Raw genomic sequence first — 22,503 nt, forward strand, 5'->3', positions numbered from 1 at the left:
ATTTTCTAATTATATCTAAATATCCATTAACTTAATATTTAGCCTAAGACTATAAGGCTTGATTTTTTTTAAAAAAAGAACAACTTACACCAATTACGGTTAAAATAGATTCCCTAAGAACGTAAGAGCCCTGCTAGATTAGACCAACTTACCAAAGACAGTAGTACAGCACCCTTCTCCCACAGTGACCAAGCAAGTGCCTATGGGAAGTCAGCAAGCAAGGTATGAGTGCAATAGCCCTCTTCTTCATTATCTCTTCTTGCTAGACAAGCAGATCTTATTGACATCTCTATATACATGCCCCTTGGATGCAAGGCAAGGCTCAGTTTGGCATACTAAACTATGATTTAATGCACATTTGGAATCTTGTTTAGGGTTGAGGCAGCAACTATGGTCAGGGTTAACCACAGTTGAGTGTTATGTTGGCACTGGGGACCTTGGTGCAGACAAAACACTCAAACACAATTAACACAAACCAAAGTTTGCAAACCAATTGCATGATCAACTTGCCGGGCATCTTCACCACACATTTCCCCATCTCCATTCTACTGTGGTGGTCAGTAAACAGAGGTTTCTATGGCCAAGAAATGTAGCACACACTTGACCGAAAGATTCTAGAACGATATGAACCCCTGATGTGACTTAACAGTACCACTTAGACTATCCATGATCAGGACACTCTTTGTCATCCCGCTTTTGTTCACCACTATGCATTTTTGAATCCTTTTTTCCTGTTGCAGACCATGGGATGAGGTAGAGTCCAACATTGGCATCACTGCAGCTTACTTGGACACAGGGGCAGGGTAGACAAGGCAGCAGCAAGGTCAGGGCTGCACGGGCAGACCAGCAGGAGCAGCAGATTGGCTCTGCCGGTGTGCCCATGCAACCTCAACTAAACCACCACCTGCCCCATCCAAACAAGCTGCAGCAGTGTCAGTGTTAAGACAATGATTCCACAACTCTGCCCTACCACACAGATTGCTACTGCTTTTTTCACCAAGACTAACTGGCCAGAACTGGCTAACTTTTTTGGCATGTAACTGCAGTCAGTAGTTAAGAAGGCAGAACTAGAATCAAAGCACCATCAGGAATAATTTGCTTTATTAGTACTTTGCATATTTTAGAACTCAACCCTACAGTTTTAAAGAGATTCTGAAAGCATGCAAACAGAAACTAAGCCTTGGGAGCAGAGACCTGCAATATGCAGCCTGAACAGAGACTGGGATAGATGTTTTCTATTTGCCTTAAAAACACACACACACAGCGGTAGTGAAGCCTGCTTCTGAACCCTGTTATCTGCTTTGCAATTCCTGCTCCTTGATTCCAAGTGGGGTGAAAGAATGTAGCTACTGTAGTGAGGTAGAGGCACTCTGCATAAGCTCAGGACACGCTGTTATTATTTTGCAAGGATATGTCTCTGTACTGCATTAGAGGGCTGATATCTGACTGTCTCTCTTGATGAGAAATGATTGATTGCTGTAGCATCTGCTTCATGAGAGCGCTTGCATATCTTTTTCCCTTTTTTGATTCTGTCTATTTCACAGGTTTTGTTTAAAGGTTATACTGAGAAGTTTTTTGTTTTTGTTTTTGTTTTAAAAAGAGGAAATTTTAAAATTAAAGCACCTTTGTTCTAAGGGGAGAAAAAGCACTTACAAATTTACCTATGTATGGAAATGGTACGTTAAGGTAACCAGTCATAGCTTCTATATCATGTAACCAATACACTCATTCTACTGTGTGCTTGTCTACAACATAGCAGCCATGTGCCCATATTTTCTCCTGCTCTTTCAACCCCAATCCTCTTCTTCTGTCAGTTGGGGCACTATTACAGTCCAGGGCACTATGGGGCTATCTAATGGCACATTGATCCTCTTAACCTATCTGTACACTGATCCTCTGCTTATAGAATCATAGAATAATAAGAGTTGGAAGGGGCCTATAAGGCCATCGAGTCCAACCCCCTGCCCAGTGCAGGAATCCAACTTAAAGCTTGCCCAACTGATGGCTGTCCAGCTGCCTCTTGAATGCCTCCAGTGTTGGAGAACCCACTACCTCCATAGGTAATTAGATTCATTGTCATACTGCTCTAACAGCCAGAAAGTTTTTCCTGATGTTCAGACGAAATCTGGCTTTCTGTTACTTGAGCCCATTATTCTGTGTCCTGCACTTTGGGGCGATCGAGACAAGATCCTGGCCCTCCTCTGTGTGACAACCTCAAATACTTGAAGACTGCTATTATATCTCCCCTCGGTCTCCTCTTCTCAAGGCTAAACATGCCCTGTTCTTTCATTCTCTCCTCCAAGGCTTTTGTTTCCAGTTCCCTAATCATCCTTGTTGCCCTCATCTGAACCTGTTCCAGTTTGTCTGCATCCTTCTTAAAGCGTGATGTCAGAACTAGATGCAGTACTCAAGATAAGGCATAACCAGTGCTGAATAGAGGGAACTAGTACTTTATGTGAATTAACATAAGAACATAAGAAGAGCCTGCTGGATCAGGCCAGTGGCCCATCTAGTCCAGCATCCTGTTCTCACAGTGGCCAACCAGGTGCCTGGGGGAAGCCCGCAAGCAGGACCCGAGTGCAAGAACACTCTCCCCTCCTGAGGCTTCCAGCAACTGGTTTCAGAAGCATGCTGCCTCTGACTAGGGTGGCACAGCACAGCCATCATGGCTAGTAGCCATTGATAGCCCTATCCTCCATGAATTTGTCTAATCTTCTTTTAAAGCCATCCAAGCTGGTGGCCATTACTGCATCTTGTGGGAGCAAATTCCATAGTTTAACTATGCGCTGAGTAAAGAAGTACTTCCTTTTGTCTGTCCTGAATCTTCCAACATTCAGCTTCTTTGAATGTCCACGAGTTCTAGTATTATGAGAGAGGGAGAAGAACTTTTCTCTATCCACTTTCTCAATGCCATGCATAATTTTATACACTTCTATCATGTCTCCTCTGACCCGCCTTTTCTCTAAACTAAAAAGCCCCAAATGCTGCAACCTTTCCTCGTAAGGGAGTCGCTCCATCCCCTTGATCATTCTGGTTGCCCTCTTCTGAACCTTTTCCAACTCTAGAATATCCTTTTTGAGATGAGGCGACCAGAACTGTACACAGTATTCCAAATGCGGCCGCACCATAGATTTATACAACGGCATTATGATATCGGCTGTTTTATTTTCAATACCTTTCCTAATTATTGCTAGCATGGAATTTGCCTTTTTCACAGCTGCCGCACACTGGGTCGACATTTTCATCGTGCTGTCCACTACAACCCCGAGGTCTCTCTCCTGGTCGGTCACCGCCAGTTCAGACCCCATGAGCGTATATGTGAAATTCAGATTTTTTGCTCCAATATGCATAATTTTACACTTGTTTATATTGAATTGCATTTGCCATTTTTCCGCCCATTCACTCAGTTTGGAGAGGTCTTTTTGGAGCTCTTCGCAATCCCTTTTTGTTTTAACAACCCTGAACAATTTAGTGTCGTCAGCAAACTTGGCCACTTCACTGCTCACTCCTAATTCTAGGTCATTAATGAACAAGTTGAAAAGTACAGGTCCCAATACCGATCCTTGAGGGACTCCACTTTCTACAGCCCTCCATTGGGAGAACTGTCCGTTTATTCCTACTCTCTGCTTTCTGCTTCTTAACCAATTCCTTATCCACAAGAGGACCTTTCCTCTTATTCCATGACTGCTAAGCTTCCTCAGAAGCCTTTGGTGAGGTACCTTGTCAAACGCTTTTTGAAAGTCTAAGTACACTATGTCCACTGGATCACCTCTATCTATATGCTTGTTGACACTCTCAAAGAATTCTAATAGGTTACTGAGACAGGACTTTCCCTTGCAGAAGCCATGCTGGCTCTGCTTCAGCAAGGCTTGTTCTTCTATGTGCTTAGTTAATCTAGCTTTAATAATACTTTCTACCAGTTTTCCAGGGACAGAAGTTAAGCTAACTGGCCTGTAATTTCCGGGATCCCCTCTGGATCCCTTTTTGAAGATTGGCGTTACATTTGCCACTTTCCAGTCCTCAGGCACGGAGGAGGACCCGAGGGACAAGTTACATATTTTAGTTAGCAGATCAGCAATTTCACCTTTGAGTTCTTTGAGAACTCTCGGGTGGATGCCATCCGGGCCCGGTGATTTGTCAGTTTTTATATTGTCCATTAAGCTTAGAACTTCCTCTCTCGTTACCACTATTTGTCTTAGTTCCTCAGAATCCCTTCCTGCAAATGTTAGTTCTGGTTCAGGGATCTGCCCTATATCTTCCACTGTGAAGACAGATGCAAAGAATTCATTTAGCTTCTCTGCAATCTCCTTATCGTTCTTTAGTACACCTTTGACTCCCTTATCATCCAAGGGTCCAATTGTCTCCTTAGATGGTCTCCTGCTTTGAATGTATTTATAGAATTTTTTGTTGTTGGTTTTTATGTTCTTAGCAATGTGCTCCTCAAATTCTTTTTTAGCATCCCTTATTGTCTTCTTGCATTTCTTTTGCCAGAGTTTGTGTTCTTTTTTATTTTCTTCATTTGGACAAGACTTCCATTTTCTGAAGGAAGACTTTTTGCCTCTAAGAGCTTCCTTGACTTTGCTCGTTAACCATGCTGGCATCTTCTTGGCCCTGGCGGTACCTTTTCTGATCTGCGGTATGCACTCCAGTTGAGCTTCTAATATAGTGTTTTTAAACAACTTCCAAGCATTTTCGAGTGATGTGACCCTCTGGACTTTGTTTTTCAGCTTTCTTTTTACCAATCCCCTCATTTTTGTGAAGTTTCCTCTTTTGAAGTCAAATGTGACCGTGTTGGATTTTCGTGGCAATTGGCCAGTTACATGTATGTTTAATTTAATAGCACTGTGGTCACTGCTCCCAATCGGTTCAACAACACTTACATCTCGCACCAAGTCCCGGTCCCCACTGAGGATTAAGTCCAGGGTTGCCGTCCCTCTGGTCGGTTCCATGACCAACTGATCTAGGGAATAGTCATTTAGAATATCTAGAAACTTTGCTTCTTTGTCATGACTGGAACACATTTCCATGACTGGAATTTGTAACTATACTTCTGTTAATGCAGCCTAACATAGCATTTGCCTTTTTTGCAGCCACACTGCACTATTAGCTCATATTCAGCTTGTGATCAACAAAAATTCCAAGATCCTTATTGCATCCAGTACTGCTGAGCTAAGTATCCCCCATCTTATAACTGTGCATTTGGTTTCTTTTTCCTAGATGTAGAACTTTGGACTTATCCCTGTTAAATTTCATTTTGTTGTTTTCAGCCAAATGCTCCAGTCTTTGAATTTTGCTTCTGTTTCCAGGGTATTACCTATCCCTCCCAATTTTGTATCATCTGTAAATGTGATAAGCATTCCTGCACCTCCTCATCCAAGTCATTCATAAAAATGTTGAAGAGCACTAGGCCCAGGGCTGAACCCTGCAGTACACTGCTCATTACCTCCCCCAACTTGAGAATGAACCGTTGATAAGCACTCTTTGAGTATGATTCTGTAGCCAACTGTGGATCCACTTGATAGTTGTTCCATCCAGCCCACATTTAGCTACCTTACTGATCAGAATATCATGGAGCACTTTGTCAAAAGCTTTGCTGAAGTCAAGATATATTATATCCACAGCATTCCCACTGTCTACCAGGGAGGTTACCCAATCAAAATATGAAATAAGATTAGTCTGGCAGGATTTGTTCTTGACAGATTGACCGCTTTATACTCTACTCCAGAATTTTCCCAGGGATTGATGTCAGGTTGACTGGTCTGTAGTTCCCAGGTTCCTCCTTTTTGTCCTTTTTGAAGATAGGGACAACATTAGTCCTCCTCCAGTAATCTGGCACTTCGCCCATTCTCCATGATTTCACAAATATAATAAACAGTGGTTCCAAGAGTTCTTCATCCAGTTCCTTCATTACTCTAGGATGCAGTTCATCAGGCCCTGCCGATTTGAACTCATTCAAAGTGATTAGGTATTCCTTGACCATTTGTCTATCAACCTCAAGCTGCAATCCTGCCTCTTCAAGTTGTACTTCACATTTGCCAGGAGGGTCATAGACCCCCTTTTGGGAGAAGACTGAGCCAAAGTAAGAATTGAGAACTTCTGCCTTTTCTATGTCTTCTGTTATCATTTTGCCATCCTCACTGAGCAGGTGAACCACCATTTCTTTTCTCTATCTTTTACTATGCATATATTTGAAGAAAGCTTTTTTGCTGCTTTTAACATCCCTCGCTAACCTCAACTCATTCTCGGCTTAAGCCTTCCTGACACCGTACCTGCAATTCTGTGCTACCTGTTTGTACTCTTCCTTTGAGGCTTGGCCTTCCACTTCCTATGTGTCCTTTTTTGTTTTCAGGTCATCTCTAAGCTTTTTGTGAAGCCACATTGACTTCTTTTGCCGTCTTCCACCTTTTCTCCCTGTTGGAATTGTTTGCAATTATGCCTTTAGAATTTTCTTTTTTTAGAAACTCCCAACCATCTTGGACTCCTTTTCTCATTAGAGTCACTTGTCATGGAACCTTACTTACTATTGTTCTGAGTTTATTAAAATCAGCTTTCCTGAAGTCCAGGGTATGTGTATGGCTACTCTCAGCTTTTGCTTCCTTTAAAATCAAGAACTCAAGTATAACAAGGCCACCTTCTCCCAGAGTTCTGATAACTGCCACTTCATCCCCTAAGTCATCTCTATTGGTTAGAATCAAGTCAAGGCTAGCTGATCCTCTAGTTCCTTCCTCCACTTTCTGTAAGATAAAGTTTTCAGCAACACAAGTCAGGAACTTGAAACATTGGCAATTTGCTTTGCAAAAATGTCACCCTCGTCTTCTCCTTGATTGGGTGGTCAGTAGTAGACTCAAACCATTATGTTCCTTTTATTTCTTGCCCATTTATTTCAATCCAGATGTTGTTGATGGGCTACCAAGCTCATCCTCCCTCATTTCTGTGCAGAAATATATATTTTTAACATATAGTGCTTCTCCGCCTCCCTTTCTATTCCTTCTGTTCGTTTTGAACAAGTTATATCCTTCAATTGCTGTATTCCAGTCTTGGGAGTCATTGAACAAAGTTTGAGTTAAACCTATCAAGTCATATTTACCTTCCTATATTAAGAGCTCAAGTTCATCCTGTTTGTTTCCCATACTCGGGGCATTAGTATATAGACAATGAAGACCATGTGATTTATGGTCTGGCTTCCTTTCTACATTTTTATGATTATTGGACCCCATTAGAGCTGTTCTCTCAGTTCCTGTTACTGTGCATAAGCCTTCATCAATCGTTACCTTCAAGTTTACATCTCCCTCCCCCTTAGGATTCATTTTAAATCCCTCCTGATAAAGTTGTTCATGCTGTGGTCAAACACATTATTCTCAACTCTTGTGAGGTGCAACCCATCATTTGCCAGCAGGCTGTCTTCCAGAAAGTGTTGCCCATGGTCCCAGAATCCAAATCTCTTGCATCGGCACCACCTTCTTGGTCAATCATTCACCTGGAGTATTTTTCTTTCCCTTCTATTCCTCTTCTAGGTACCAGAAGGATGGATGAGAAAACTATCTGGACCCCAAAGTCCTTGAGTTTCCTTCCCAGAGCTTCAAAGTCTGACATGATTTCTTTATAGCTCCACTTGGCAATATCATTCATTCACACATGGACAAGAAGAAAAGGATACGTGCCAATGGGCTTTCTGAGTGTTGACAACCCTTCCGTCACATCTCTAATCCATTCTCCAGGAATGAATCTTGAATGAATGAATCTTTATTTTTACCCCGCCCTTTTTCCAAAACTGGAACTCAGGGCGGCTTACAAATAAAAACTACACATAGGTAAAAAACATACAAAAATATACAATTAAAATAGAATTGAACTATTCATGACATTAAAACCATGAAACATACACTTAAGATACTAAGACAATTTAAAACATTAAGAATAGGACCATAGAACAATACAACAGACCTTATGAGGCCCTATCTTAAACATCTTCTAGTCCAAAAGCCTGTCGGAATAAAAAAGTCTTTGCCTGCCGACGGAAGGATAGCAAGGAAGGGGCCATTCATGCTTCCCTAGGAAGAGAGTTCCAGAACCTGGGGGCAGCCACCAAGAAGGCCCTATCTCACATCCCCACCAATTGCGCTTGAGAAGGTGTTGGGACTGAGAGAAGGGCCTCTCCTGAGGATCTCAACATCAATAGCGAGTCCATCTTCTTGGCATACTTGGGTTTCAGTTCCATGAAGTAGGGAGTCTCCCACTATTACTAGTCTTCTCTTCTTGTTGTGGGGTGTGGTTTCATCACCTCTGCTTGACTCAGTTTCATCCTCTCACTCGCTGTCCAACGGGGCCTCCTGTAATTCTTCCTCTGCAGCTGTCCCCCAGTCTCATCCTCAAGTAACTGAAAGCAGTTCCATAATTCCACTAGTGTAGAGTGTCTTCTAGCTCTTCTGCTTCTATCACCCTTTTCCACCGAGTTTCTTCCACTTCATTTTTCCTCTTCTTCTCCTTGAAACTTGCTGTTTTTCTTCTACCTCCTGTACTTCTCTTTGCTGCTGTTGTTCCAGAGTTCTAAGAACTCTTCATCTTCTGTTATACCCTTGTGTGTGGCCACTTGCTGCTCCAGACCCCCCACTTTTTCTTCCAACAGTGCAACCAGCTTCCATTTGTTGCACTTGTACGCCATGTTGTTCTCAGGCAAGAAAACAAATATCGCACACATCTTGCAGGTCACCATCACTGGAGTATCCTTTCAGCCCATAGTCTCTATTAGCTTTTTGTTTCTATTGTCCTACTTATACTGGAATGGCCTATGCTTTGTCCTGATCTCCTTGAAGATTAACAGCAGAGTCCCAGTGATGTTCTACACACACATATGCACACACACACATTTAGGGACTTCCCCCTTAACCTTCCCTGCCAAACTCCTGTTCACTCGCTCTCTGAGAGTTGGCTCACTTATATATCCTCTGGACCAGGTTTTCCTATATGCTTTCATTTAGGCAAGAGAGAAAGACATATATTCATAACAACAGGCTATATATGGTGAACAGTGGGAACAAGTTTATTACGGGATATAGAGAGGGGCACAAGACAGGCAACAGATGGCCCTGAGGGTAGTGTCTGTATCATCATGACAAGACGCACAAGCCCAGAAGGGAAATTAGGAGGTAAGCCCTGTATTTATGAGAAAACATGCATTGGTCTGGATTTTGCTACAGGATAGTTCTCTCTCAAAGTAATGAATTAAATCTTTAGAATTTACAAGCACAGCAGACCTCATTGGACAATGACTGAATAATTACTTGGTTGGTTTACTTTTGATTCAAAATGCACAAGATTGGCTCTGTATACAGGTCACCTGCCAGTCCTAAGAAGTTTGGAATGTAAAAGTGTACATCTATAATTAGTATGAGATATACTAATTATATCAGCTTCATTGTTCTTTCAATCTGCAGAGGAAGATGATGAGTGACAAAAATCACTGATAGGTAAGTTGTAAGACAGTAGAACAAGTGTTAATGCCCGAGTGTCTTAACTTCTAATGTTCATGGGGGAATTTATGTGTCTTAACTATGCTCTTAAATGGAAGAGGAGGATTCTGTTTATTTTAGAATCTTTACAAATGAATCACAAAAATTGGGGATTTGCTGTTGGAAGTTTCAAGATCCAGCTGTCTATTCAAATTTCTGGATTATGAACTGGGTTTTTAATCTTTAGGCTACTTTTTTCCTGCATCAATTAGACACCATCCATTCAGCAAATAAGTTCCAAATGGTGGTGGCATGAAACTGCAGTTGTATCACACTCCAGAGGTCACTACAAGCCATTGATGATTGAGCTTTGCAGTATTTATGAAGGGCTCTGAGACAGCAGAATCACAAGCACTTTATTCATTCATGCCTCAGTCAGGCATAAAAATACTTTTCCGTAACTGAACAGCCATCCATCTAAGTGGAAGTCATCAAAGCAAATCCAATACATTACAATGCAATAAAGCATTTTAAAAGAAAAGAAAATGTGCCCCCAAAGTAACAAGTTATTCATTTTCATATTAAAAACAATCACAAGGCCCTAAAATATTTTACAACGCTTTATTACAATAGAGCTTCGTTTAGCCAGCTTCAGCTTAGTCTTTTAATTCCTTGAAAATTGTGTCAAACAAAATTCTTTTTCCTACCATAAAAAAACTCAAGTTGAACAGTCTTTTTCCCATTCATTTTTTCACATGCAGAAATCATGTATTAAAACTCTTAATTCACAGTGTAATCCATGCATGTCTACTCAGAAGTAACTCCTACTGAGTTCAACATTACTCACTCCCAGGGAAGTGCATACATTGAAATGGAAATGGACTGCCTTCAAGTCGATCCCAACTTATGGCGACCCTAAGAATAGGGTTTTCATGGTAAGTGGTATTCAGAGGGGGTTTACCATTGCCTTCCTCTGAGGCTCAGTGGAAGTGACTGGCCCAAGGTCACCCAGTGAGCTTCGTGGGGATTCGAACCCTGGTCTCGCAGGTCGTAGTCCAGCACCTTAACCATTACACCACACTGGCTCTCTGTGCATACATTAGGCCACTCAAAATTCTTATGCAAATAAAATTCTAAATTCTTCTGGGTTTTGTCCTATGATATCTTCAGTCTAGTTTTCACAATAAACCAACTCTTGTTTATCTTTGATACAAAAGCAAGGAATGAATTGTCTGCATTCCACAGCATGGCACAACAATCTTCAACAGAATAGCTACTGTCTAAGAACTACATGAGCTTCCTGCAACAATTTAAGATCTTACAATCACTGTTTGGATTATATATCCTGATATAAGCATAAAGAATATGGTATAGTTCTGCCAGGCAAATGAGGAGATATATTCTGAAGGCAAGAATTTAAAAACTCCTTCTGAAAATTTTGACTATTATATGAAGAGTAACAGATTCAAAGGCTGTAAGCAAGGACATATCTCAAGAGAGGATATCTGAGTTTGTGGAGAGAAAGCAAAAATATTGATGAACTGAGATGTGACAAATATTGATGAAATAAGATATCATCATATAAAATGAAATGGGCATATTTTAAGACTGCTGCTGGACATATAAGTCCACCATTCTGTTTCCCATAGTGGCCAACCAGATACCTGTGCAAAGCCCACAAGCAGAACATGAGTGCAATAGCAGTCTCCCCTCCTGAAGTTTCCAACAGCTAGTATTCAGAAGTGTACCTCCTCCAACACTGGAGACAGAACACAAGAGCCTGCTGGTTCAGGCCAATGGCCCATATAGTCCAGCATCCTGTTCTCACAGTGGCCAACCAGGTGCCTGGGGGAAGCCCACAAGCAGGACCCGAGTGCAAGAACACTCTCCCCTCCTGAGGCTTCCGGCAACTGGTTTTCAGCAGCATGCTGCCTCTGACTAGGGTGGCAGAGCACAGCCATCACGGCTAGTAGCCATTGATAGCCCTGTCCTACATGAATCCGTCTAATCTTCTTTTAAAGCCATCCAAGCTGGTGGCCATTACTGCATCTTGTGGAAGCAAATTCCATAGTTGGTGGAAATCACTGCCTCGGGGGCAGCAAATTCCATAGTTTAACTATGTGCTGTGTGAAGAAGTATTTTCTTTTGTCTGTCATTCAGCTTCATTGAATGTCCACATGTTCTGGTGTTACGAGAGAGGGAGAAAAAGCTTTCTCTATCCACTTTCTCCATGCCATGCATAATTTTATACAGTTCTAACAATGACAGCCTTATCCTCAGTTAACTTATTTCCTTTTAAAGCTATCCAAGTTGGTACCAATCACAATATCTTGTATGCTATGTGAAGTAGTACTTCCTTTTTCTGACCTAAACCCGTCAACATTTCTTTATATGTACAATACTGCCAGCATGACAACCTGGCAGTAACAATAAAAATGGTGCAGTTATAGGAAGCAATTTACACAGAATCCAAGCCAATTTATACTTTTGTACTGCTGTAATTTAGACTTTTGCATCAAACCCATATTGAGGCCATAATCCAGTACCTACTTATCTGGGAGAAAAGCTCAGTTGAACTCAATGGAAATTACTTCTGAGCAGACATGTACAGGCTTGCATTGTGAAGATTTCACACAATCACAAGATGCTGCTCAAAAGAGGCTATAGGAAAAGGCAATGGAGATGTCCCTATGCTTTCAATGATTTTGTGAATCACAAATGAACCATTGTGTGGCATCATATGAAATCACTGCTGTTCGACAGAAGCTAATATAATTCAGCGGCATCTGCCCCTGTGTTGTCTTGGGCAGACTATATTGTATGCATTTGCGTTTCTAATGCTTTTTTCAAACGAACTTGAAAACTAGAAGCATTATGATCTATTTCACCAGGCTTTCTTGTAGTTTGCATTGCCAAATTTTAAGGGGAAAATATGTAGCATAAAAAAACCCTTTTGCTTAACATACATTTCCTCTATTTCCATTTTTCAAACATTTTTTTTTATTCATTGTGGGAAGGGCTTGTTGTGCACTATTGATTCTATTTTATGCCATGTACATTTATTTATTATTTATTATTATTTTATTTAAAATATTTCTATCCCGCCCTTCTATCCTACAATAGGGCACTCAGGGCAGCTACAATAAAATAGCACACATATATAATAAAACACACAATAAAAACACAAACACTACAGTAAATTAAAATGCATAGAATACAATTAAAATACATCAAATGCATTAAGTGTACACATACACACACATACAAACATACAGACATGTATATATGTGCATACACATGTAAGAGAGTGAGAATAAAAGAACTTAAAAGATAAAAATAAAAGATAAAAAACTTTAAACAATGTCAGGCTGACCGTCAGTCCCAACCAAAGGCTCTCTGGAGCAAAGCTACCATCCACCATACTGCAACTTGAGCACAACACAGTAAATATAGTTATCTGTCTTCTTAGTCCAGGTATTCAGTAACTATGAGAACTGTTCTTTTTGTTTAAAAGTTCAGATACTTGACATATCTTACAACTAACCTATTTCCTTGGCTGGCGGATCTTAAACTGGTTATGATTCAATGGCAGCCATGTGAACAAGGTGTTGTATAATGTATGTTCTTATCAGCATTGTAAAAGGGATGGGGATGTACAACCACTAGACATAAGGTAAGAGTATGGATGTAGATCACATTAAAAGACGCACAACTACATCTGATCCGTACATTCAGTTCCCAAACTACCATGGGAATCCACACAGGTTGTTTCTATGTGCTGGTCTCTCTTGTGAGATTAGGGTAATTATCTATACCAGGAGTGAGGAACCTGTGGCCCTCCAGATATTGTCAGACTCCAGCTCTCATTAGCCCCAGCCAGCATAGCCAATGGTCAGGGATGGTGGGAGTTGTAGCCCAGCAGCATCTGGAGGGTCACAGATTCTCCACCACTGAGCAATGGCAAGCTCACTTAGCTTTAAATTCCAGCCTCAGCTTTTAGCATGCAAGAGAATGGTTTTAAACCCAACCCTACTCAACTACTCAGAAGTAAATTTTGCTGAAATGAATGAACACCATGCCCAAGCTCTGTGTAATGGTGCCAGCATTTCTAAATAATTTACGAAACAGTAGTTTTGTTTCCTAAAAGGTTTAAAGTTGAAAAAGTATACAGTTTATTATGTGTTACTTGACTGATCTGATACATTTAGGTCACTTAATGTCATCTGGACCTTTATCAAATAGACTAGTTCAAATCAAACCTGCAACAATAAAGCTATTTAAAGTGATGCCATTTTAATCAATCTGCTTTATATTCTATTAAATTAGTATTACAAGGCTTTACTTCAAAAGATTTATAACTAGCTTTTAAAAACACATACTGTAAATAGGAACTGTGCCTTTATTACAGCAGCTGTTCTAGTGATCATATAATTGCTTCATTAGGCATTATACATGGAAGATAGTTATAAAAAATGAATTCATATTATGAATATGGAGTTAGCATTTCTTTGCCAGGAATATTGTGCAGCTGTGGTTTATGATATAAGGAACATCCTTACATTCCATCGGAAACAGAGTCTCAAGTTTCAGCATTTTCAAAAGAAAATGATTCCATTCTTTACAGTCATGGGAAACATGTTTAAACACATTTGTCAAACAAAAAAGTCAAACAGCAAAGTAGTAACAATGCAAAATTTTCATATTCATAATTCTGAAATGCTGATCAAAAGTCTGTGACGTTGTAGGTTTGTTCAGAACATCCCAAAAAAAGTTCCCCAAGACGTTCTATTTTGCTAATAGAGGGACGTGAACTGGGCTTACATTATGATCCCTGTAAACCAATTGTTTCCTGTAGTATGCACTGTGTACAGTATTTTAATGCCTTTTTAGGAATTAATGCCAAAGTGGAACAGCATGCCTGCTACACTGACAAATGAACAGAATAGAATACAAAAAAGGACAAAAGAATAGACGCCTAAGCCACACTATGAATGGTTTATTGGCCAAGCAACAATTGCTCTATAGGTTCAGCATATGTTCTTAAATTACAAAGGGGCAAGTTGTCCACGGCTCTGCGAGTCAAAAACACCAGCATTTATTCCCTGGAAGACAATAGGAAACCACTGTATACACTGTAACATTAGTATAATATGCTGCAAGTACTCAACACTATCGTGAAAAGGCTACCACATTCTGCACCAGATGAAGCTCCCAAATGGTCATGAAAGATAAATCCTATGTAGAAGTTTAAGGGTTTTGGTGGTCAATACATCTGACTTGTAAAAGAGAGGCTGCAGCCTTTTAATAGGTGGCGTGGGTAAAAAGCCCTTCTGGATGCACCACAGCATCCAGGCACTGCAGTTAGTCTAGAAATACCTCAGCACTCTGACACTCACTGATCCAAAAAGGCTGAACCCCTGAGGTAACTACAAGGACTGCAGACCTCATAAGAAACAAAAGAGAGAAACGCTGGTATCAAGCGGCACTAATGTCTGCCATCTCATCTATTAGCCTTAAACACAGGTTGAATGGAAGGCAGAGACAAGATGGAGCCATGCTGGAACCACATGGAGTGATCAAAGGAGAGGCAAGGCAGCATGGCCTCCTCCATTGGCCTGCCTGGGATCAACTGCCGTTTGACTCTTCTCTTCCGTGTTGATGGGTGAAGAAAGCAACACAGATCCAAGTTGTTTTGGTTTGGTTTTTATGCCACCTTGAGCCTTTTGAAGTGTAAAGGCGAGTTTAAAAATATTCTAAAATACCCTAAATCAGAAGTGGGGAACCTAAGGCCCAAATGCAGTCCTACTGGCCTCTCTCCCCAGGCCACACCCCTCACTGGCCCTGCTCCACCTCCTTCTCAAGTGCTTTTGCCTGGCTGGAATGTGACCTTGAACTGTGATACTGCCTTGTGCTTGCCTGGGGGTGAGTGTATGCAAACCCCTGACATTTGCATGGCTGGAATGTAACCTGCTGTACAAACATAATTTTATGCACCTCTATCATGTCCTTACTCACGTTTTGCTAAAATGAAAAAGACCCTTATGTTGTAACCTTTCCTAGCAGGGAAGTTGTTCTAGCCCCATCATTATTTTGGTTGCCCTTTTCTGAACCCTTTCCAGCTTTACAATATCCTTTCTGAACTGTGGCAACTAGAACTATTCACAGTATTCCAAGTGCTGTCACACCATAGATTTGTGTAACAGCATTACAATACTGACAGTTTTATTTTCAATCTCTTTCCCAATGATCCCTAAAATTTGCCTTTTTTTTATAGCTGCCACACACTAGGTCAACATTTTCATCACAATGACTCAAATATCTCTTTCCTGCTTAGTTATCACCAGTTCAGACCCTGAAAAGCATATATGGACATCTGGCCTTTGGAATGCTGTCTATGAAGCCATGTGGCTATCAGGTTAATAAGGTCCTCCAATCCAGCCCTGCCCTGCCCTGCCCTGACAAATATTCACTATCACCTTTGAGATCTCCCTGTTAAGGACATATGGGACCCAGTCAAGAGGAGTGCTCTGAACAAGGGTCTCCAAAACCTCATAGCTGGCAGAATCAAAAGCCACAGAAGGATCTAACTGAATCAATATGTGACAACCTCTAGTATCACCCTCTAAATGGATGTCATCTACCAAAACAAGCACAGTCTCATTGCCAGATTCAGGCAGAAAGTCACACTGCCAGGAATGTAGAAAATGGTACCTAAGTGTGCTCAGACTGAATTGACATTAACCTTCCAATCAAGTTAATATACACCATCTCTATGTTAGATGGCAGGCAGACATGGGGGGTAGTTCTTTGGTGCTACAGTGTTCATAGCTAAATCTTATAAAAATGAGTAGGCTATAATCATCTGGCTTCAGTGCATGTAGACTTACACCCTCCCTTTGGCTTCACATACTTCAGATCCTCTGTAAACTTGCACTGACGAAGTGATAAATGACAGGTTATGGGGTGGACCTGCATCATTCAATGGATGAAACCAGCCTGCTATTCCATATTTTTCATTCCTCAAAATGTTCTGAAATCTGTATGGCTCCGTAAATCCCTGGAAACTCACTAAACCAGACCATCACTTCAATGTGGGCACAGATCTGTATCTTCAAGAGGTAATGATCCATCTTGCTCTGTCGTATGCAATCTCTATGTCTGAATCCTTCCAGGTCTCAATGAACCACAAGCTCTGATATCCTCAAAACATAGTATTCCCATTGCCTACAAACATAGTTTGTCCACAGCTTTTTAAATAACTAACATTTTCAAGTTTAGATTTTCACTCCTAGGAAGACATTTTAACTGCAGCGTAGTGTGAAATTCCACTCCCCTTTCGAAACTGCAAGAAACTCTCTCTTGATACTAGAAATTATGCTACAGAATTGTCCTGAAAACCAAGACTGTTCCAAAAGTGTTGGATCTTATACAGGGAGCCATCGTACTAAATTCCTCCATACAAAGACCCTTACATGACATTGCAGGACCAGATCTTGAAAGATGCTGGAATGCTGGGGACAGGTCCCAGTGACTGTTCAAGTGACTCTGTCACCCTTTTCTAACGTAATTCTGGAACCACATGTATTTTGTTATGTGCCTTCAAGTTGTATTAGACATTTTGAATTGTGAAATGCTCTGGGATTTTCCAAATTAAGAATGTGTATTAATGAACCTAATATATAGGATTGTTTATTTATTAGGGCTGTACACAGCCCCCACCACTCACCCCATGGGTCCAATCCACGAGGTCTTCAGGCTAACCTGCCCTGGGTTGACCTTGGGACCACCATCCCGGCCCACCTCAGATTCTCTCCTGAATAAGTTCGGAGGCAGGGCTACTCAGTAGAGGCATTGATTGTGGGGGAGGCATTGATTGTGGGGGAGGCATTGCAGCACACTGCAGAATTGCTCCCTCTGCTGAACAGCTGATCAGCAGAAGGGGCAATCCTTCGCTGGTGATGCTCTGCAAAGGGCTTTCCTAAAGGAAAGCCGTTTGCAGAGCAGCAGAATTGCCACCTCTGCCAAACAGCTGATCAGCAGAGGGGGCAATCCTGTGCTGGTGATGCTCCGCAAATACAGAGCATTTTCTTGTTCATAACCACTGGCCTATTGTTATGGTTTGCAGAGCATCATCCACACCATGCACAATTGACCCCTTTGCTGAACAGCTAGTCAGCGGGGGGCGATTCTGTGATGGTGATGCTGAGCAATCAATTTTCCTTTGGGAATGCCCCCTGCACCACCTCCCCCTTGCCATGCAAAATTGCCAAGAGATTGATCCTGCTGGAGGAGCGGGGGGGAGAGAGGTGGCAGGCAGGCAGAAAGCTAGGCCTACTTTCTCCTGAAAAACACAGTTGGGGATCTGAGGTAGGTCTTGGTCTTTTCATGAGGTTTTCTGCTCTACCTGCCTCTTCTTCCTGTCCTACGCCCCGCCCCTTGACAGCCGTGGATGGCTCTAGGTCATCCAATCCAAACCATAGTGATCTGTGGCTGTGTGAACCAAACTTGGCCAAGGCCCGAATGCCTCCAAAGAGGTCCAATTTGGCTAATGCCTCAGCTGACCATGGAGCACAGCCTACTATTTATGCTATTGCCTCACTACATGAGGACATGGAATCTGGCTGGATGGGAGCACTTTTACTTTTAAAAAGTTGCAGAGATATCTTGGACATTCAACTTCAACATGCATTTAGCCCAACTTTTAATAAAGTGGAAACTGTGACAAATACGAGATTTACCCGTAGGCTTTCAAATGTTCTAAAAATGAGTCTCATTGTTTTTCTTGACTTTTTACAGATAAGATAATAGCACTTGTAGAGATAGACAAACATATGCTAGATATCTCAATAGAACAGTGGTTATGAATAAGAAAAGCAAAAAAGCTTTCCATGTGTTATATATAGGCCAAACTGTTATGTTCATGTACGCACACACACGCGCATGTACACACACACATATAACCCAGGGAGCCCCAAGCTGGCTGACTGGCTTTGCCCTTCTAAGAGGGGAGGGGCTGAGGACTTCCTAATACCTTAAATGTACAAAGAGGCCAACAGTTCTCCTTCTCTTTTTAAACTTTTAATAGAAGGGGCTTGAACCGCTCCCAGAGGCGTGAGCCCTTCTATGCCCTCTCCCTCTGCCTACACTTCCTAGAAGAACATGGTGCAATATGACATCACTTCATTCTCAAACCAGTCCAAGAAGTTTTAAAACTCTGTGTCTGTCTGTCTGTGTGTGTGAGTGAGTGTGTGAGTGAGTGAGTGAGTGAGTGAGTGTGTGAGGGGGAGATCCTTCAGCCACCTGGTGCATTTAAGGTAAGATGGGAACAGCTGGGGGTAGGAGGAAGTAGAGCCACTGGAGGGGAGAGGATCAGCCAGAAGGGGATCTCAAAAAGCACCTGATCCAGGGCCTCCTCAAACCTTGCAGAGCCTCGGTATATATAACAAGTCCTATTTTAACAACTCATAAGAAATGTAACCAAATGTGGTCATTTATGCACATACAAAAGGATTTAACTGTAGAGTTTTTTTAATATGTATACTTGTTGATAATGTCAAAGACAATGTTCTGATTCAACATGAGCTAAGTATATGAAGATATCCTCCATTTACAGTATTTTAGTTAAACAGAAAATCAACATAACAACAACAACGACATTAAGGTTAATTCTCATTCTCTTAAATTGCAGTTAATATGTTTTTAGCACCTGTCCAAAACAATCAGGAGCCAAGGACAGTCTCTTTGTGTGTTTTTATGATACTAGTTGTTTGAGCCCTATTAAAAAGAAGCATTCTCACTCTTAGGCACATGGAAACTAGGGGGTACTGTTTCAACCAGAGCGTTGAACTTGACGTTCTTTCTAAGAGAATAACAAGTATATGTCTTTAAAGGTAACTTTAATGTCACAGGTCTGGTGAGATCTTCAGAACTTGGTTCAAGATTCAAATACTCCTAAGATGTCTCAAGATGCAATATGCACTTGGTATACATTTCCACTGAACAATAATTGAACTCAGCAGCTGCTCAAGTCTGCCAAATCCAACACACAAAGGCTATTGGCAGTTAGCTGTTAACTAGGACTTTCTCCAGGCCCTCACTTAAGAATGTGGTTGGGGGGGGGACAGAAATAGCACCCAAAATGTTTCGATCTATTCACAGCAGGAAAGTCTCTGCCCCAGAAATCAAACAGATGACAGAAAATTAATGAAGTGATAGAAAAAGGAGCAAAAAAGTGTTTTTTTAAATGTATATTCAGTGTGTTTTACCTGTGCTTAACTTTGTTACTCACATTTCATTATATGTACAGTTCTGGTTGTCTCATCTCAAACTAGGTATTTATTATATTTATATCCCACACTTTAAGCCCAAATCTCCAGTCTCAGGTACTGTCGGATAGGAAAGAACCATCTGAAACCAAGATAACTGCTGCCAACCACTGTGGGCAATAATGAACTGGATGGGCCAATGGACTAGCTTAGTATAAGGCAATTTCCTATGTTTCCTATGTTCCAAAAGGCTTGCAGATTGGCTAACAAATTAAAATAATCAATTAAAACAACAATCATCCTAAACAAAAAAAAAAGCAGAACTTTAACAACCAGAACTAGATGTTAAAAGCACATAAACCAGAGCCATATACAAGACATATAGTATCTTCACCATTAGGAAGTGCTTTGGGCTTTTGTGCTAAAACACAGAGATACACAAAATTATAAATGTGGAGAACCTGGAATATTTCTTATAATACAACATTAAGTCCATCAGCTCTGTTGGGAGACCAGCTGCCTTTGGCTCTCCTTTAACCATCACCCACCAGCAACCATTCCATCAGGCTGCTGTGGAGACTCTCCATCAGCTATACTAAGAGACCAGCTCCTTTTGGCTCCTGTTTCCTTCCCAGCTGACTTTAAGAAGTCTGCAAACTTTAAGAACTGGTATCTCAGTTTGCTTTTTTCCCTTCTACCTCTTCATCTCTTTCTCCTTTTGATCCATGTCTTTTTTAGTGTAAGCCTGATTACTCGATGTCTTGTTTTTATTAATCTGTAAACTGCTCTGGGAGCCTTTTCTGTTGAAGAACTGAGTCAAAACTATGTAAATAAATAAATCACCCAATGGAATTGAGGGACAGTATGCTCACGACAGACAGACTCAATGCATCTGACTTCTGAAATTTGCTGCCACAAAATATTGTGACAGGCACTAGCTTAAACTCGGTTATTAAATTAATGGAGATTAGCTAAACGGAACCTGTGTTCTCTGTGTTCAGAACCAATATACCTGATTACCAAATGCTAATGATAAAAAGGGGGTGGCAGCTGCCCTCATGTCCTGCTTTGAAAACTTTCCCAATACATAAAGCAAGCAACTGTTGAAAGCAGTATGGAGACTGGAAGACTCCTGGTTTGATCCAGGAAGGAATTCTTAACTACTAGAGAGGGGTCTCCCAGTATAATCTTCTGAAAAATGGCATAAACAAACTCCAATTACAGATACAATTGTTATTCATATGCACATCAATCCAGTTCTTTCTCATCACACCAAGAACCCAGCATATGGAGATGCCTAGAGCCAAAATATGAATCCCAGTCCCTTCTCTTTAAACTTCCACATTTTTAAGCAAGGTGGTTTCCTCCAAGACAGCGAGAATAAACCATTTTGCCTCTATTTAGTCAAATGTGGGCTGCTGGATTTATTAGCAGGCGATCCAGGCTGGCTTCCAGGTTGAAAATGCAGGTCTGGGGGGGGGTTTACATTAACACTTTCAGCTAACCTTGTATGTTGAAGTTTAAAAAAGAAAACCAATCCATTCAAGCACATTCCACCACAAGACAGCTCCCCCTTGTTCAAACCTTTAGAAAAGTATGCTGGGGGGTGGGGGGAGAGAGAAAGAGAACAATGAAAGACTTTGGCTTCCGTGCAGATGCATTTGGCAGTCCAACCTCAAACTTTCATGGAAAGTTTTCCTGGGGCGCAGGGAGATGAGAAGCACATGCAAGCAGCCTTGGAAAAGGGCAAGGGAGCTGCACTTTGAAGCGGCGGGGGGAAAGAGCTTCAGCAAAGCTGGGATGTGCAATTCCTCTTTTCACCTCTCCTGTGGAAAGGGCTGCCACCCGCCACCGCAAACTCACCTTCCGGCTCCATCTCTGTTTAACTCTCGCTGGAAAAGCGCCTCTGTAACTTTGGACGGGGCCTGAGGTGCAAGGCTGGGCTGGAGGACCTGCAAAGGAGGCACCCTCAGAAGGCGACGAGGAGGGAAGGGAGAGCTGTTCGGGGTCTCTCCCGCCTGCGATTTCTATCCGGCGGCTTCATCTTGCCTTGAAGCACCGGCCGAGAGGAGGGCAATGTTGCGCCTCTCAACAGGCTTGCCCCCAGCGGTCTCGGCGGCTATTGCCTCAGCTTCCACACACCCTCATCGCCGCAAGCTGCCCCCAGCGAGAGAGGCTCAGGCGCTTCCCCGGTAGAGGCCGGCTGACGAGTGCGTACAGTCTGGCGGGGAGGAACGTGCTCAGCCTGCCAAGGCGCCAGGTGCAGCTGCAGAACAGAGGCTGGCTGGGGGGCGTCTCAGGTTCAGGTTTCCTCCACTCCCCGCTCCCACCCCACCGCCAAGAAGAATGAAAAACTTACTAAGTGTCGGGGGATTGTGGGTAAAAAGAAGGCCTGAACTGCACTGGAAGAGGGGGGGGGTCTCAATCTAGCTAAAAGCTTTGTCTACAGGGTTCTCAGTCCCAACTTTCTAGGAAAAAGAATCTTCTTCTAAAAGGGTAGCCCTAGTTGAGACTGTCGCAACAAGGAAACAGAAAAAGACTTGTGGTAAATCTGTTAGTTTTTTAAGGTAAAACAACAAGACTATCTTTCATCTGCACTCTTAAAAGAGATGGAGATGGCTCAGGGTCCCCTGCAAAGTCATGCCAAACCCGCCTATATGAGTCTGAATCTGAGAAATCTTTGAATAACGGGTATCTTGAAGAGTTGGGCAGGGCCAGACCTACCATTATTTTGTTTTATTTACCTATTACCTTCAATTATTTACAACCTTCTCTTCACACGATCCCAG

General features: G+C 41.9%; 1 protein-coding gene across 3 annotated transcripts in view; it reads right to left on the minus strand.

Annotated features, from left to right (window-relative positions):
• Positions 1 to 22,033, minus strand: part of FGD3 (FYVE, RhoGEF and PH domain containing 3) — a 200,714-nt gene extending 178,681 nt beyond the window's left edge. For all 3 annotated transcript variants that reach the window (XM_061618205.1, XM_061618204.1, XM_061618206.1), the window contains exon 1: positions 21,578 to 22,033. In XM_061618205.1, the coding sequence (XP_061474189.1) occupies positions 21,578 to 21,590 (13 nt within the window). In that variant the 5' untranslated portion in view covers positions 21,591 to 22,033. The remainder of the gene's footprint in view (positions 1 to 21,577) is intronic.
• Between the last annotated feature and the right edge of the window lie 470 nt (positions 22,034 to 22,503).

Source organism: Rhineura floridana, chromosome 3, assembly GCF_030035675.1.
Source record: "Rhineura floridana isolate rRhiFlo1 chromosome 3, rRhiFlo1.hap2, whole genome shotgun sequence".
NCBI classification, from domain to species: Eukaryota; Metazoa; Chordata; class Lepidosauria; order Squamata; family Rhineuridae; genus Rhineura; species Rhineura floridana.